Source organism: Sciurus vulgaris (genome assembly GCF_902686455.1).
Source record: "Sciurus vulgaris genome assembly, chromosome: 10".
NCBI lineage: Eukaryota > Metazoa > Chordata > Mammalia > Rodentia > Sciuridae > Sciurus > Sciurus vulgaris.
Window position 1 is genome coordinate 128,131,634 of NC_136470.1, and position 14,079 is coordinate 128,145,712.

Consider the following 14,079-nt stretch of genomic DNA (forward strand, 5'->3'; position numbering starts at 1 on the left):
AGTGTACAGTGGTGCATTCTGGTAATCACAGCTCCTTGGGAGGCTAAGGCAGGAAGATTACAACCTTGAGGCCAGCCGTGGGCAATAGTGAGTCTCTGTTTTAAAATAAAATTTTTAAAAGAGATGGGGATCTAGCTCAGTGGTTGGTTGGTTGGCTTGATTGGCTTAGTCCCCCAGTACTTTAAAAAAAAAAAAAATCAGCTCAAAGAAAAAGAGAAGGGGCATTGGAAAGTTCCTAGGGAGGTTTTTTTTTTTTTTAATATGTAGGTGGGGGTAGGGGGGTGGGGCTGTTGTTCATTTGTTTGTTTTGCCATGGTCTGAATCCAGTTCTTTCTTTTTTTTAACTTGTTCTTTTTAGATATACATGACAATAGAAAGTATTTTGACATATTATACATACATGGAGTATAACTAGCCATTCTTGTGATTGAACATGATGTGGAGTTACCCTGGTCTTGTATTCATATATGAACATAGGAAAGTTAAGTCCCATTCATTCTACTATCTTTCCTATTCCCGTCCACCTCTTTGTTCCCCTTTGTCTAATCCAGTGGAACCTCTGTGCCACCCTGCTTATTGTGTTAGCATCTGCATATTTGAGAGAACATTTGGCCTTCGGTTTTTTTGGAATTGGCTTATTTCACTTAGCATGATAGTATCTAGTTCCATCCATTTACATTCTTCTTTATGGCTGAGTAATATTCCATGTGTGCATATACCACATTTTCTTTATCCATTCATCTGTTGAAGGGCACCTAGGTTGGTTTCATAGCATAGTTATTGTGAATTGAGGTGCTATATAAACATTGATGTAGCTGTCACTATATGCTGATTTTAAGTCCTTTGGGTATATGCTGAGGAGTGAGATAACTGGGTCAAATGGTGGTTCCATTCCAAGTTTTCTGAGGAATCTCCTAGGGAGCTTCTTGAAATGTAATTATAGGAATGTCCCTTTGAGTAAGAGAGGTATCAAGTATTTGCAGAGAAGTTGCATCTTAATTGGAGGTTAGGTTATGACAATAGCAGACCTGAAAAAATTGATATAAATTAAAATTATTTTTGAAAAGAACTTTAATTTCTCATAAAGCATACTAAAGCCATTTGTTTTTTGTTGACCACCACATAAAATAGTTGGCTTATGTGTGGGGCCATGGTGAATGAAAAATGTGTTCTACATTGTTAACTATAGAAATTCACTTAGGGAAGTAATAGACACAGCAGGAGGCATGTGGGAACTGAGACTCATTGATTGATTTCTTCCTACTCATACCCATTGTGCTCATTGAGTACAGGTATTCACTGTTGAAGTAGTGTTTTTTTTCTTTCCCTTTGATTTTGAAGAGTGAATAGTGAGTGTTTTTGCTTTCAAAGGAAAAAACATCATTTAAAGATAAGATTCTATTATATTCTTTTTGTATATCTGATGAGACTGCATCTCTTCCTGGCTTGTCTGTAAATCCACTCTTCTTGGTACCAAAAAAAAAAAATGCCCTGCGAGCCTTTGAGTCCTGTGACCATGCGGCCTCTTAACCCTTGAAGAGAAGTAAGACTTAACAATTCAAAGAATTGGACAGACTCGGGTCACATGTCTGCTGAAGTCTAATTTGATATGGTTGTTGGAAAACCACTGGAGGGCAATACATTCTGGGGCTTTGGGTGGTCGTGCTCCTTTAAGAAAGGGGTTTGGGCCAGGTGTGGTGGCTTACACCTGTATTCCCTATGAATTAGAAGACCGAGGCATATGGATCACTAGATTTAGGTCAGCCACAGCAATTTAGTGAGACCCTGAGCAACTTAGTGAGACCCTGTCTCAAAAAATGAAGGGCTGGAGATGTAGCATCCCTGGGTTCAGATCCCCAGTACCCCCAAAAAAGGGGGTTTGGGTGGAGGAAATGATTGGCATTTCTACCTCAGAAGGGGCAGATGTTTGATTTCCTAGCTTAACCACTCATTGACATTTGTACGCAAAATACTTGCTAACTTATTGTTGCTTGAGGATTATATTTGAAATGAGAACTTCAGTATAAAAGGTTAGTTGTAAAGTACTAGGGAAGTAATATGCATACACATAATTTAACCTTCAAATGAAAATATCCTCATAGTAAAGTAAGGTGGAGTCTTATTACAAAACAGTTGAAAAATTAAGAATTATAACTTCTTACTTTGAATTTGACTCATGCTTTATTACTATAATGTTAATAATTATTTTCCATTTTCTTTTCAAATGAATAGTAATGTTTCTTAAGTGCATTTTTCTGCTTAAACTTTTTTTTTCTTGACTTCATTCTTCTACCTTTTACAGTTTTCTCCTGTGGGTTGAACCATTCTCTTCGTGCCAATCTGTTTTGTCTTCAGATTCCACGGTGATCAGACGGAGAGTACAAATGGCTCTCATCACCCATGACATCATATCACTTACGTCTAGTGGTCATTATTCAGTCTTCTTATTTGATCTTTAGCAGAGTTGATTCTGGGCAACCACTTCCTTAATTTTGAAGCATTCTTTCCCTTTGTTTCTGGTCCTGGTCACCAGTCTACTTCACATGGTATTCTTTTTCCATATCGATTGCCACATAGGTGATGTTAGTGTGCATTGTGTGGTGCTTTCTGTAAATTCTCTTTTGCTTCAGTGATCTATAGCCATGCTCTTAGCTATTAGGACTTGGAACTCACAAAAACTTCTACATATTTTTCCATTCCTTATTTCATGCTTTACATTAGACTGATTAAGCCATATCTTCCATATTGAGAGATCACTGCAGGTCACTGCTCTTATTAAGGGTGTTTGTTTCACACAACTTGTACAAGCAGAATCTAGATGTAATGTCAGTCATATCCTTTCAATGCAATTACTTAAGTTGATAAGTCTTTTCCAACAAGCTTAATTTGAATTTCTGGATCATGCCACAAGTTATTGATTATTTTATTGTTTTTTTACCATAGCCTCTGCTTTATCTGTTTAAACAAGTATTTAAAACAAAATGCAGTGATTATATCTAGTAATTCATATACCAGTTTTTTAAAACATGCTCAGTTAAGACCTAACAAATACAAAAAAAGCATAGTTCATTATTGTAGGTTGTTTTGTTTTAAAATTTTGTTTATAAATTTGTGTATGTAAAATAACAAAGGAATTAACCATCCTGGATCATATTAAATACTTAAGGAGAAAACAAGTCTTACCATAAAGAACTACCACTAATATAAGAAATAAGTAAAACCTTTATTTTGCTTTTTATATTACAGGAATTGTGTTTAAAATGATTTACAGAGGTTATATATATATATATATAATGATTATCCTCTTAACCAGGTGTGGTGGCACTTGCCTGTAATGCCTATAATCCCAGCTACTTGGGAAAGCGAGGCAGGAGAATCACTTGAGACAATGAGTTTTGAAACCAGCCTGGACAACATTGTAAGACCCTGTCTCAAAAAAAAAATTTTTTTTTTCATCAGAAGTCCAGAAGCTTTGATTCTCCTCTCCTATAATTTTTTACATATTTTGGTATAACTGTATTTTGTTTATTTATTTTTTTATGTGGTGCTGAGGATTGAATTCAGTGCCTCACACATGCTAGGCAAGCGCTGTACCACTGAGCCATGATCCCAGCCCCTCATAATGTTTTTTGACCAGTTGAAGCTTAGTTCTTTTATGTGAAAATGTTTGTTGAAATTTATTGATTTGTGACTTTAAAAATGTTTAGACTTGAGATAATTTTAAATTCTTACATTGTACTTTGCCCAAATACCTCTATTCATCTGAGTTTCCCCAAACTGTGTGCAGAGTTTAACATGTATTTTTATATGGTACACAGAATATACATTAAAGTTCAAATGATCATAGGTATTTCTCTGTGAAATTTTTGTAAAATTAATTGAAATAAATTTAGCATGTAAAAATACTAAACCTTCAGATAGTATCAGAGTAATGTGAATTCCCCAAAATGCTCCTTAATACAAAGGAATATAATTTTAAATTGTATACATCAGCCTGACATAATTAATGTTATGAAATTCACATTGAATAATACCTTCTAAGAATTTATTTTAAATTAGAAGTATACAATATAATGTATTTAACCTTCCAACATTTCCTGACACATGTGAAAAGTTTGCTCTCATTGAGCATCCCTTCCCTCAGGAGATTAAATAATAAAAAAGCAATTGAGGACTAAATCACCATTGCATGTTCATCATCAAACATGCTGTGGTACCATGTCACACACAATCTTACTGTTGTTTCTTTGTAGGTAATGTCTCTGTTTTCTGTAGTTGCATTTAGGACTTTCTTTTTTTTTTGTTGCAGGAATTGAACTCAGGGGTACTTAACCACTGAACCACATCCTCAGCCCTTTTTTTGTATTTTATTTAGAGACAGGATCTCACTAAGTTGCTGAGACTGGCTTTGAACTCGCTATCCTCCTGCCTTAACCTCCTGAGCTGTTGGGGTCACAGGTGTGAGTCATTGTGCCCATCTAGGACTTCTGTTAGTCCTTAACTGTCTTATTGTGCTGTGTCTAGTTGTAGTTTTCTTTATATTTATCCTATTGTGTGATCCTAGGAGTTCTTGAAACTATGACTTGAATGCCTTTCATTAGTTTTGGGCAATTCCAGGCAATTATATTTTTATCTACATTTTTTCTAGCCTATTCTTTCTCTGTTGGAATTCCAGTTACATTAATAGTAGACTGTTTTAACTGTGTTTCATATGTCTCTTATGCTTTATTCTTTTCTATGTTTTATTGTGAATTTTTTCTACTGACTGACCCATCTCCATTTCCCAATCATTTTTTCAACTGGTTAATCTAAATATGTCTTCACTTTGTTAATTGGTTCTAAATTTTTCATTTGATTCATTTTATAATTCCCAGTTATCTGCTGAATTGGAACACTTTGCTTTCTATCTTTAAAAAATGTTAAATTAATTTTTTGGAGGTTTTTTTTTTTGGCAACAGGAATTGAACTCAGGGGCACTCAACTACTGAACCACACCCCCAGCCTTATTTTGTATTTTATTTAGAAACAGGTCTCACTGAGTTGCTTAGGGTCTCACTTATGCTGAGGCTGCTTTGAACTTTCATGATCCTCTTGCCTTAGCCTCCCGAGCTGCTGGGATTACAGGCTGTGCCACCACACCCGGCAAAATAATTATTTTAAATTCTCATTTAATCTCTTGTAAATCTGTTGCTTTTGTCATTTTATTTTTCTTTATGGTTCTGGTGTTATCTTCTGGCATGTTTGTTCATTTTTAATGGAATAGTGGAATTTTAAATAGATTGGAAATAATCTGAGGCTTTTCTTCCTAAGAAGATTCGTGATAGCCCACCACAACTGCTCTTTCTATTTCATTGGCCAGAACTGCATCATATGTCTATTCTTAGCCACTGTTCTTGGCCTCAAGGGTAGAGAATATCATATTTTTCTGAACTCAGCTGTCCCCTCAAAAAAATAAAGACTTGATTTGCTGTAATTCAAATCTATAAAATGTTGACAGATACAAGTAAAACTGAAATTTTACATGAAATAGCCAAGAAGACTAAATTTTCTAAAATGTTCATAGATTTTATTTTTCTAACAACTGAAAAGCAGCCTCAAATAATTCGACACCTTTGTTCATTTTTCTTTACTAAAAGCAGCACAGTAGTACACTTGTAGAAGCTTTGAATATCTAGATTGATAGTAAAGCTCTGAAATTCTAAAGCAAAACAAGCTAAGCCAAAATCCAAATTGCTTACTAAAGATAATGTCTGTCAATTTTTGGTGAATATATATGTCTGTGTGTGTGTGTTGAGTTTTTTTTACAAATTAACATTATACACCTTATTCTGTAATTTGCTTCTGTACTAAGTATCATTTACATGTTTCCATATTTATGTGTACAATGAGGTGTTTTGTAGTTTATAAATTATACTTTTCCTTAATTCATAAAGCTTTTTTGTCGTTGTTTTCTTTTTTTGTTTTTTGTTTGTTTGTTTGTTTTGCGTGCTGGGGATTTGAACCTAGGGCCTTAGGCTTGCGAGGCAAGCACTCTACCAACTGAGCTGTATCCCCAACCCCATAAAGCTTTTTAATTTTAATGTTCTACCCTAATAAGTAGGTGGTTTGTATCTGCCTATTCTGTCCCTACTGTTTTCTTGACTAGGTTATACACAATTGTGTCATTACTGACTAATACCAAAGGAATGTTCTGCTTACCAGGCAGTGGGAGTAAGGAACACACTAGGTAGGCTCTGACTCAGTGGAAATAATAGAATTCCATTAAATAGCTCTTTATTTCTACCCTTAACAGTACTGATTTTAATTATGAATAAAATGATCATACTCTTTTTTACTTTCTATTTTAATGGTGTTTATGTAGGTCCTAGACATTTCCTATTAGATGGTTGGGAGTGCTTTGTTAGCATACAGTTTCTATTATAAAATACTACATTTTAAAATAGCAAAACTACTTTCAGATGCAGGTGTTTGTTCAGATGGCTAAGATCCCTTGTTGGCTAAGTAACACACATGCTGGCATTACAGAAAACGTGACTTAAAATTCTAGTTGAATAATAGTATAAGTGATTAATTACATTGTGAACCTTCAAGGTCACTCTCGAATAGTAGAGCTTGTTAATATTAAAGACAGGAATAACAGAAGACCCTGCTTTGTAAATTATATATGATTTCATGAATATTCGTGCCTAGAATTTTAGTGAATGATTTGTTTCATTTGGTTCCAGCTCCACCTAACTGCCAATTTTACTACCGTTTATGCTTATTTTGCTTTAGAGCTTAACTTTCTCATGCAGTCTTTTGTATTAAGACCCATCAGTATTTATTGCTTATCATTTACTCTTCATCTAACCCTGAATTTTATAGCTATTGGACCCCTCAGATTCATTATTGAGAGATGGGTCCCCATAAAATAGGTTGATTCAGGTTAGATGCTTTGAAAGAATGTCTAAAAGGGGTTGTTAAGAAGAGCAGTGATAGATAATAAACTTCCCTGCCTCTGGTGAAATCACAACATCATCAGCCCATGGATAACACTCCCCTGTAATCTCCACTTTTTATCTTGCCAGTTTGTCGTGTCAGCTGAGTGGAGGTAATCTAGCACTGATTCTATTCATAACCAGTGTAGAATTGTTCATCACCATTGAAAGAAAGACAAACCAAGCTCTAGATTACATTGTTCCTAAGCCTTTGATTTTTAAAGAAAGTGACAGTTCATATTCCTTTAAACTTCCTAGACTTTTTTTTTGTTTTGCAATTCAATCTCTTAGTGGCTATTCAAAAAAGTACTCCTTTATTTTACTGTTATCTTTCCATCAGTGTTCTTGGCCATATGTTGTAGTCTTTTGTTTGTTGTCTCCCTAACTAGATATGTACCTTTTTTTTTTTTTTTTTTTTTCCTTCCTTTTGGTTCTGGGAATCAAGCTCAGGACCTTGCACATGGTAGGCAAATATTCTACCACTGAGCTACATCCCCAGCCCTGTAAGCTTCTTGTAAATAGTAAGTGTGTCTTAGACATCTGAAGATTCCTACTTGCTCATACAGTGCCTCCCAAAACATAGTAAGTATCCCATTCTTCTTGATTAGTTGATAAAATTATTAACAAATTGAGTCTTACACTAGTTTTAACTTGTTAGAGTTTTATTGTTTTGGAATTGTAAGTTTGTTTTTTTTTTTTCTTTTAATGATATTGCTTCAGTTCTTATTGCTGGTTTATCTTCTCTGAAAAAAGCAGCCTACATTTTATAATTTCATTTAAAATTTCCTAAAACATAAGTATTATCTTTATTTTTGGTCTATGATAACTGAGATATATAACTTTTTATTGAACAAGACATAAAATTCTTAAATTCGAATACCATGTTTGATACAAACATTTGACTGTTTTTATATCTTTAAGAACTTTACATTGATAGTCATTTAACAAATACTTTTGTCAAAGCTATGTGCTACTGATAAGTCAATGTATAATTAAATATGGGTAACATTTGAAAAAGTACATACTTTTAGTTACTATTTTCTCAGTAAAACAGACTACTCAGTTTGTAATTTTTTTGTCTTTATAGGGTAAAGTTCACCTTGAATTAAAGCTGAATGAACTGATAACAGAGAATGGGACTGTGTGCCAGCAGCTTGTTGTACAGTAAGCATATTTCTTTTACCAAAATCAGCTAGAAATAATTCTCCATTTTGTGTTCTTAAGCTAACTTATTTTAAATATTTTAAAAACTCATTTCAAAGAATGAAACTCTGGGCCAAGGGTGTAGCTACAGTGTTAGAGTGTTTGCCTTGAAACTTTTAGGCCCCAGATTCAATTGCCAGATTTATTTACCACAATAAAAAGAAAAAAGAGCTGGGCATGATGGCGTACTCCTGAAGTATCAGCAGCTTGGGAGGCTGAGATAGGACAATTGTAAGTTCAAAGCCAGCCTCAGCAAAAGTGAGGTTCTAAGCAACTCAGTGAGACCCTATCTCTAGACAAAATACAAACCAGGGCTGGGGATGTGGCTCAGTGGTCAAGTACCTCTGTGTTCAAACCCTGATACCCAAAAATGAAAAAGAAACCCTGATATGTCTTTTTTTTTACTCAGTTGATAATCAGTTTATTTTCCTCATGTCTAATCTGCTCAGGTTAAAGTGAGTCATTAATTCATTCAACCAATTTTTATTTAGTTGGATTAAATGGTATGTAGATACTTTAGAGAATGACAGGATCACAGATAAGGGTAGCTGCCTACCTGGCAGTGCAGACTTGGAAAGGCTTTATAGAAGAGGTCCTCTAGAAACATAACCAAGCAGAGCTTTGAAGACTGTGAGGCTAGAATTTAAGTCTGCTCTGAGATTACTGCATTGATTTCCACATACTTTGGATTTCTTTTTACTCTTTTTACCCTTAGGTCATTTTTTATCACCCAGACTCTTATCTGCTGGCTCTAGTCCCTTGTGCTAGCCCAACCTCCTCCTACTTCCTTCCCCTCCACATCCTCATTCTGGGTTACCAACTGATGACTGATAACCTTCATTCTGGATGCTTTCTCCATCTTTCCTCATTTAATATCTGAATATCTCAAAGGTTCTGAGGCACTTCTACATCCTTCTCTATCTGAGGCCTTGTTTTTCTGGCATACCCACATACCTTAAGGCAAGGCTGCAGAAGAGATAATGTGTTCCTATTGCTGCTCCAGACTGTAACTTAATTGTGAAAATTCCAGCTGCTTTGAGGTGTTTTCTTTATATATTAATGTATGCATATCTAATACTATTTATGATCTTATTTAGTTAATTTTTCCTGAAAAGTTTGAAAAAAGGTTGCATACATAAGTTCCTTTATCTCTTAATGTATCAGTGTGTATTTCCTAAGAATAAGGGTAAATCCTAAGTGATTCCAGTTTAGTTACCAAATTCAGGAAGTTTAAGGTTGTCACAGTATTTTAAACTATAGTAATAGTATAGTATAGTAATAGTTCAAATTTGTTTGCTCTTTTCCCCTGTAGACTGAGAGTATTTGGTGAGAGTCCTAGAATTAGGCCTCCTTCTGCTACTCTCGCTCCTGTTTCTATTTGTTTATGATAGTCATTTGAAATGCAGTCATTTGAGTTGATTTGGTTTGTTTGCATTCCATTTTAGGCTCCTCCACATCTCTGTTAGTTTAATTTTATTTTTCATATGTAGAATATTACCATGATTTCAACATTAGAAATTATACCAAAAAACCTTACTCAGAGATGTAATTCAATCCCACCCAACTCTAGGCAACCACAGTCTGATTTCTATACCTGTAGTTTTTGCCTTTTCCAGAATGTCATACGAAGAGAATCATATGATATGTATCTTTTGTGTCTTGTTTAGTTTCTTTTAGTGAAATGCTTTAAAAAAAAAAAAAAAATGTTTTAGTTGTCAGTGGACCTTTATTTTACTTACTTGTATATGGTGCCGAGAATTGCACCCAATGCATCACACGTGCTAGGCAAGCGCTCTACCACTGAGGAGCAACCCCAGCCCTCAAGAAATGCTTTTTTTAAAAAAAGTTGAGTATCATTAGCCAAACATGGTGGCATATACCTGTAATCCCAGTGACTCAGGAGACTGAGACTGGAGTATTGCAGGTTTGAAGCCAGCCTTGGCAACTTCAAAAAAAAAAGGAAAAAGGGGCTTGGGCTGTAGCTTACTGGTAGAGCACCTCTGGGTTAAATCCCCAGTACTGCAAAAATTTTTGTTGTTGCATAATTTCTTTGTGGCACATTTGTGTATGTTCATAATTAATTTCATCAATTTAATTCCCTAGAGTCTCTTTCCATTCCCATCCTTCTTCCCTCTGCTCCTCTTCCTCTGTTCTGCTGGTTGCCCTTCTATTTTCATGAGATTTTCCCCTCCCACCCCCACAGTAAAGAATAATTTTCACCAGTCTGTCTTCTATTTGGTGGATTTTTCTCAATTGTATTTAATGTAATTATTGAGATGTTAGGCTTAAATCTGCCTTTTTTGTTATTTTCAATATATACATTTTTCCCATGTGTTAATTGAGCATTCTATAGAATTCCACTTTTATTTATAGTTTATTCTCTCTGTTGTATCTCTCTCTCTCTTTTTTTTTTTTGGCAGAGGGTACCGAGGATTAAATTCAGGAGCACTCGACCACTGAGCCACATCCCCAGCCCTAATTTGTATTTTATTTAGAGACAAGAGTCTCATGAATTGCGTAGTGCCTAGATAATGCTGAGGCTAACTTTGAACTCGAGATCCTCCTGCCTCACCCTCCTGAGCCACTGGGATTACAAGTGTGAGCCACCGTGCCCAACTATATATCTCTTTGTGTAGATCTTTTTAGTGGTTGATTTAGGTATTACATTGTACGTGCATAACTTATAGCCTACTGATAATAATATTTTACCAGTTAGGATGATGTATAGAAATTTTATCTTTTTTTAAAGCCTGTTACCTTCCCCCATTTGTAATATATTTTGTCTTAAATATTTCCTCTGTATACACTGAGAAGCACATTAAATAATGCAACGATTTTTGCTCCAGCCATCTAACTTCAGAACTGTTAAGAGGATAAAGTGCCCATATTTTTGCTCTTTTCAGGTTCTTTTTTCCTTTCTGATATTTTGAGAGTCCTTTTATTATTTTTAAGTTTAGGGAATTTTCTCACATTCTTATAGGGTTTGTAGGTTTGCTAGTGACACATTCTCTTATCTCTGGCTGCTTCCAAGATTTTTTTCCCCTTGTTTTTAGTTTTCTATGCATTTTAGTTTTGACTATGATGTATCTGAAAATAGATTTCCTTGGGTTTGACCTGTTTGGGGTTAATTCAACTTCTTGGATATGTATATTTATATCTTTTGCCAAATGTGGAGAATTGTCAGCCATTAGTTCTTCTAGTACTTTATCAGTCCTGTTGTCACCTTTTGGAACTCCAGTGGCACAAATGTTAGATCTTTTTTTATAGTTGCACACACACCCTACCCCTACCCCAGTTTATTTCCCTCTATTGTTCATATTGGGTAATTTCTGTTTTCTGTTTTCAAGATCACTGATTCTTGCCTCTGTTCTCTCATTTTCTGTTGAGTCTATCTATTGAATTTTTAATTTTGGTTACTTTGAAATTCTAAAATTTATACTTGATTCATCTTTATGTCTTCTTTTTGTTGGGTCTGTTATTTTGATGAGACTTTGTATTTTTCATTTGTTTCAAGCAAACATGAATATTCTCACTGAATCAATTCAATTGTTCATTCAGTCTTTTTTAGGGGGGACTGCTTTTGAATTCTTGTCATAATCCAACATCCATGTCATCTTTGTGTTGGCATCCATTGATTGTCCTTCTAATTTAGGTTGATATTTCTCTGGTTCTTGGTATAATGAAAGATTTTTCAATTACTGATAATACCTAACTTACAGTTTTGCCTCAGTGTTGTTTTTTTTTTTTTTTTTTTTTTTTTTTTTTTAGCTAATGATGCTAAAGTGATATGCATTCAGTAGAAACTATACTTTGAATTTTGCTTTTCCTTGGCTAGTGATGATATGCAGTACAGTACCTTCTCATGATGTCAGCCACACAAATACAAGGGTAAACAACCAGTCCTGTATAGCATACTGTGTTGCTAAGTTGTGCTATTCAGTAGGTTAGGTGTATCCAGTATGTTTTCAGCTTAGGATATGTTCAACTTAACAATCTCTGTGTCCTGGAAATTTGGGATATTATGAGACTTTGCATCTTATTTAAATATTGTTATACTAGCTTTCCCTGATCTCAGCTGGTAGGAGAAAGGGAAGGAGTGCCCAAACACTTACTGTCAAATAGAGGTAGAAGTCCAGGTTCCTAACTCAACATACTTTGACATTCCTGGGAGAAGGTTGAGAAGGGTTTCTTGTTACTGCGAACTGGGTGCTCAGGCGCTCTACTAGTCCTTTCTTTAGGTCACACTGGCATGGGGAGGGCTGCCTCATTCCTAGTCCCTGTATGGTCACATTGACACTATGGTAGGAGGGCTTGATACACTCATAAGGTGGTAAAAGTTCTGGCTTCCCACTCAGCTTTTTTTTTTTATGCCATCCTGACACTAAGAGGGAGGAGTACCTCATTTTTGCTGGGAGACCGGAAGCTCAGGCTCCCCAGGTGTTCTCTACTAAAACCAGGAGGAAAGGACCTCACTTGTTACTCTCTGTCAATGGTGAACATAATTCCAGAGACTCAGGAGTCTGAGGCAGTAGGATCCCAAATTTGAAGCCAGTCTTGGCAAACCCTGTCTCAGAATAATAAACAAGAAGGGCCAGGGGCATAGCTCAGTGATAAATCACCCCTGGTTCAGTTGCCAGTACCCCAACAACAGTGATGAGAAGATGAAAGTCTTGTTCTACTCCCCTCCTGAACCTTGGTCTTTGTTAATGGAAGTGGGGTAGAGCCACACTTTGACTCATAATGGGATTTTAGTTGTTGCTTATTCTTGGAATAGGTGTATATTGGTTAAAAAAAGGTTTCTCTCTTGCCCGGCTACCCATTTCTTGATTCTTGGATAGAGAGAGCTGAGTTCTTTTCTTAGGACTTTTTAAAATAATCTGTGCCCACTGGTTTCCAAGTTGCTAACTTCTCTAGCACCTAGTCTGGAATGTATAACGTAAGAAAGAAAGCCCTGCCAATGTATTGCTGTGTCTCCTTAAATCTGAAGGTCTGTAATTGGTTAGCTTTCATCTTCACCTTTCAGAGTTTTTTTTTTTTTTTTCCTTGGTTTTATATATAACATCCAAGGTTTTTAGCTATTCTTAGGGAATAAGGAGACATGCTGTTCTAATACTTTAAACCAGTATATTTCTTTTTGCTCATAGATAGTATTCCATTATATAGAATTTGTTCATCCATTCACCAATTGATAGCTATTTGGAGCTGTTATAAAGAAATGTTCACAGACAAGTCTTTATCTGAGCATTTGTATTCTTTTCAACAGTTTCTTAAGCCTGTACTGTTCATATTCTTCTGACTTGTAGCAGCAAAGCTCCAGTGGTAGCTTTGTGGAATTTATTGTTGATATCTCAACTTTACAGGCATTTAAAAGTTTCTTATAGGCTCTGTTCCTTAATAATGCTGATGGCATGGTTTCATCTGTGGTTTTCATTGTGCTTCTTGTGAACTTTTGGTTTGCAGGGATAGTTTGTGAACAGATTCATATCTTAGTAGTTGTTATTGTCCTATGTAGACCTTAGAAGATCCTTGCTGCATTATTTTTTTTAACCGTATTAAGATTCCCACCCCCCCATTCATTCATTTTCACCCTGTTTTTACCCACTCCTATCTTCACATCCCTCTACTTCTTTTTCCATCATCTGTCACTGTAATTATTTTCTTGCAAATTTCCTAAACTCCTCTCTTCTCTTCATCCCACTTATTTATCTGGAAAATCCCTAATACAAATGCCTCCACTCTGTACCTAGATGTTTCTGGGAAAAATAATAGACTGCTTTCACTTTAAATTAAGCATTACATGGGCACTTATATTTGCCCTGGAGTTTTACTTTGCTTCCCTAGTATATTTGCAAGATTCCGTCTTTAGACTCGAAATTGATTTTACTTTCCTAAATCTAAA

General features: G+C 35.4%; 1 protein-coding gene across 6 annotated transcripts in view; it reads left to right on the top strand.

Annotated features, from left to right (window-relative positions):
- RASA2 (RAS p21 protein activator 2) overlaps nucleotides 1-14,079 on the top strand; it is a gene marked incomplete at its 3' end in the record, with an annotated part of 109,828 nt that overhangs the window by 37,613 nt on the left and 58,136 nt on the right. For all 6 annotated transcript variants that reach the window (XM_079100375.1, XM_079100376.1, XM_079100377.1 and 3 more), the window contains exon 5: nucleotides 8,065-8,141. In XM_079100375.1, coding sequence (XP_078956501.1) covers nucleotides 8,065-8,141 — 77 coding nt within the window. The remainder of the gene's footprint in view (nucleotides 1-8,064; nucleotides 8,142-14,079) is intronic.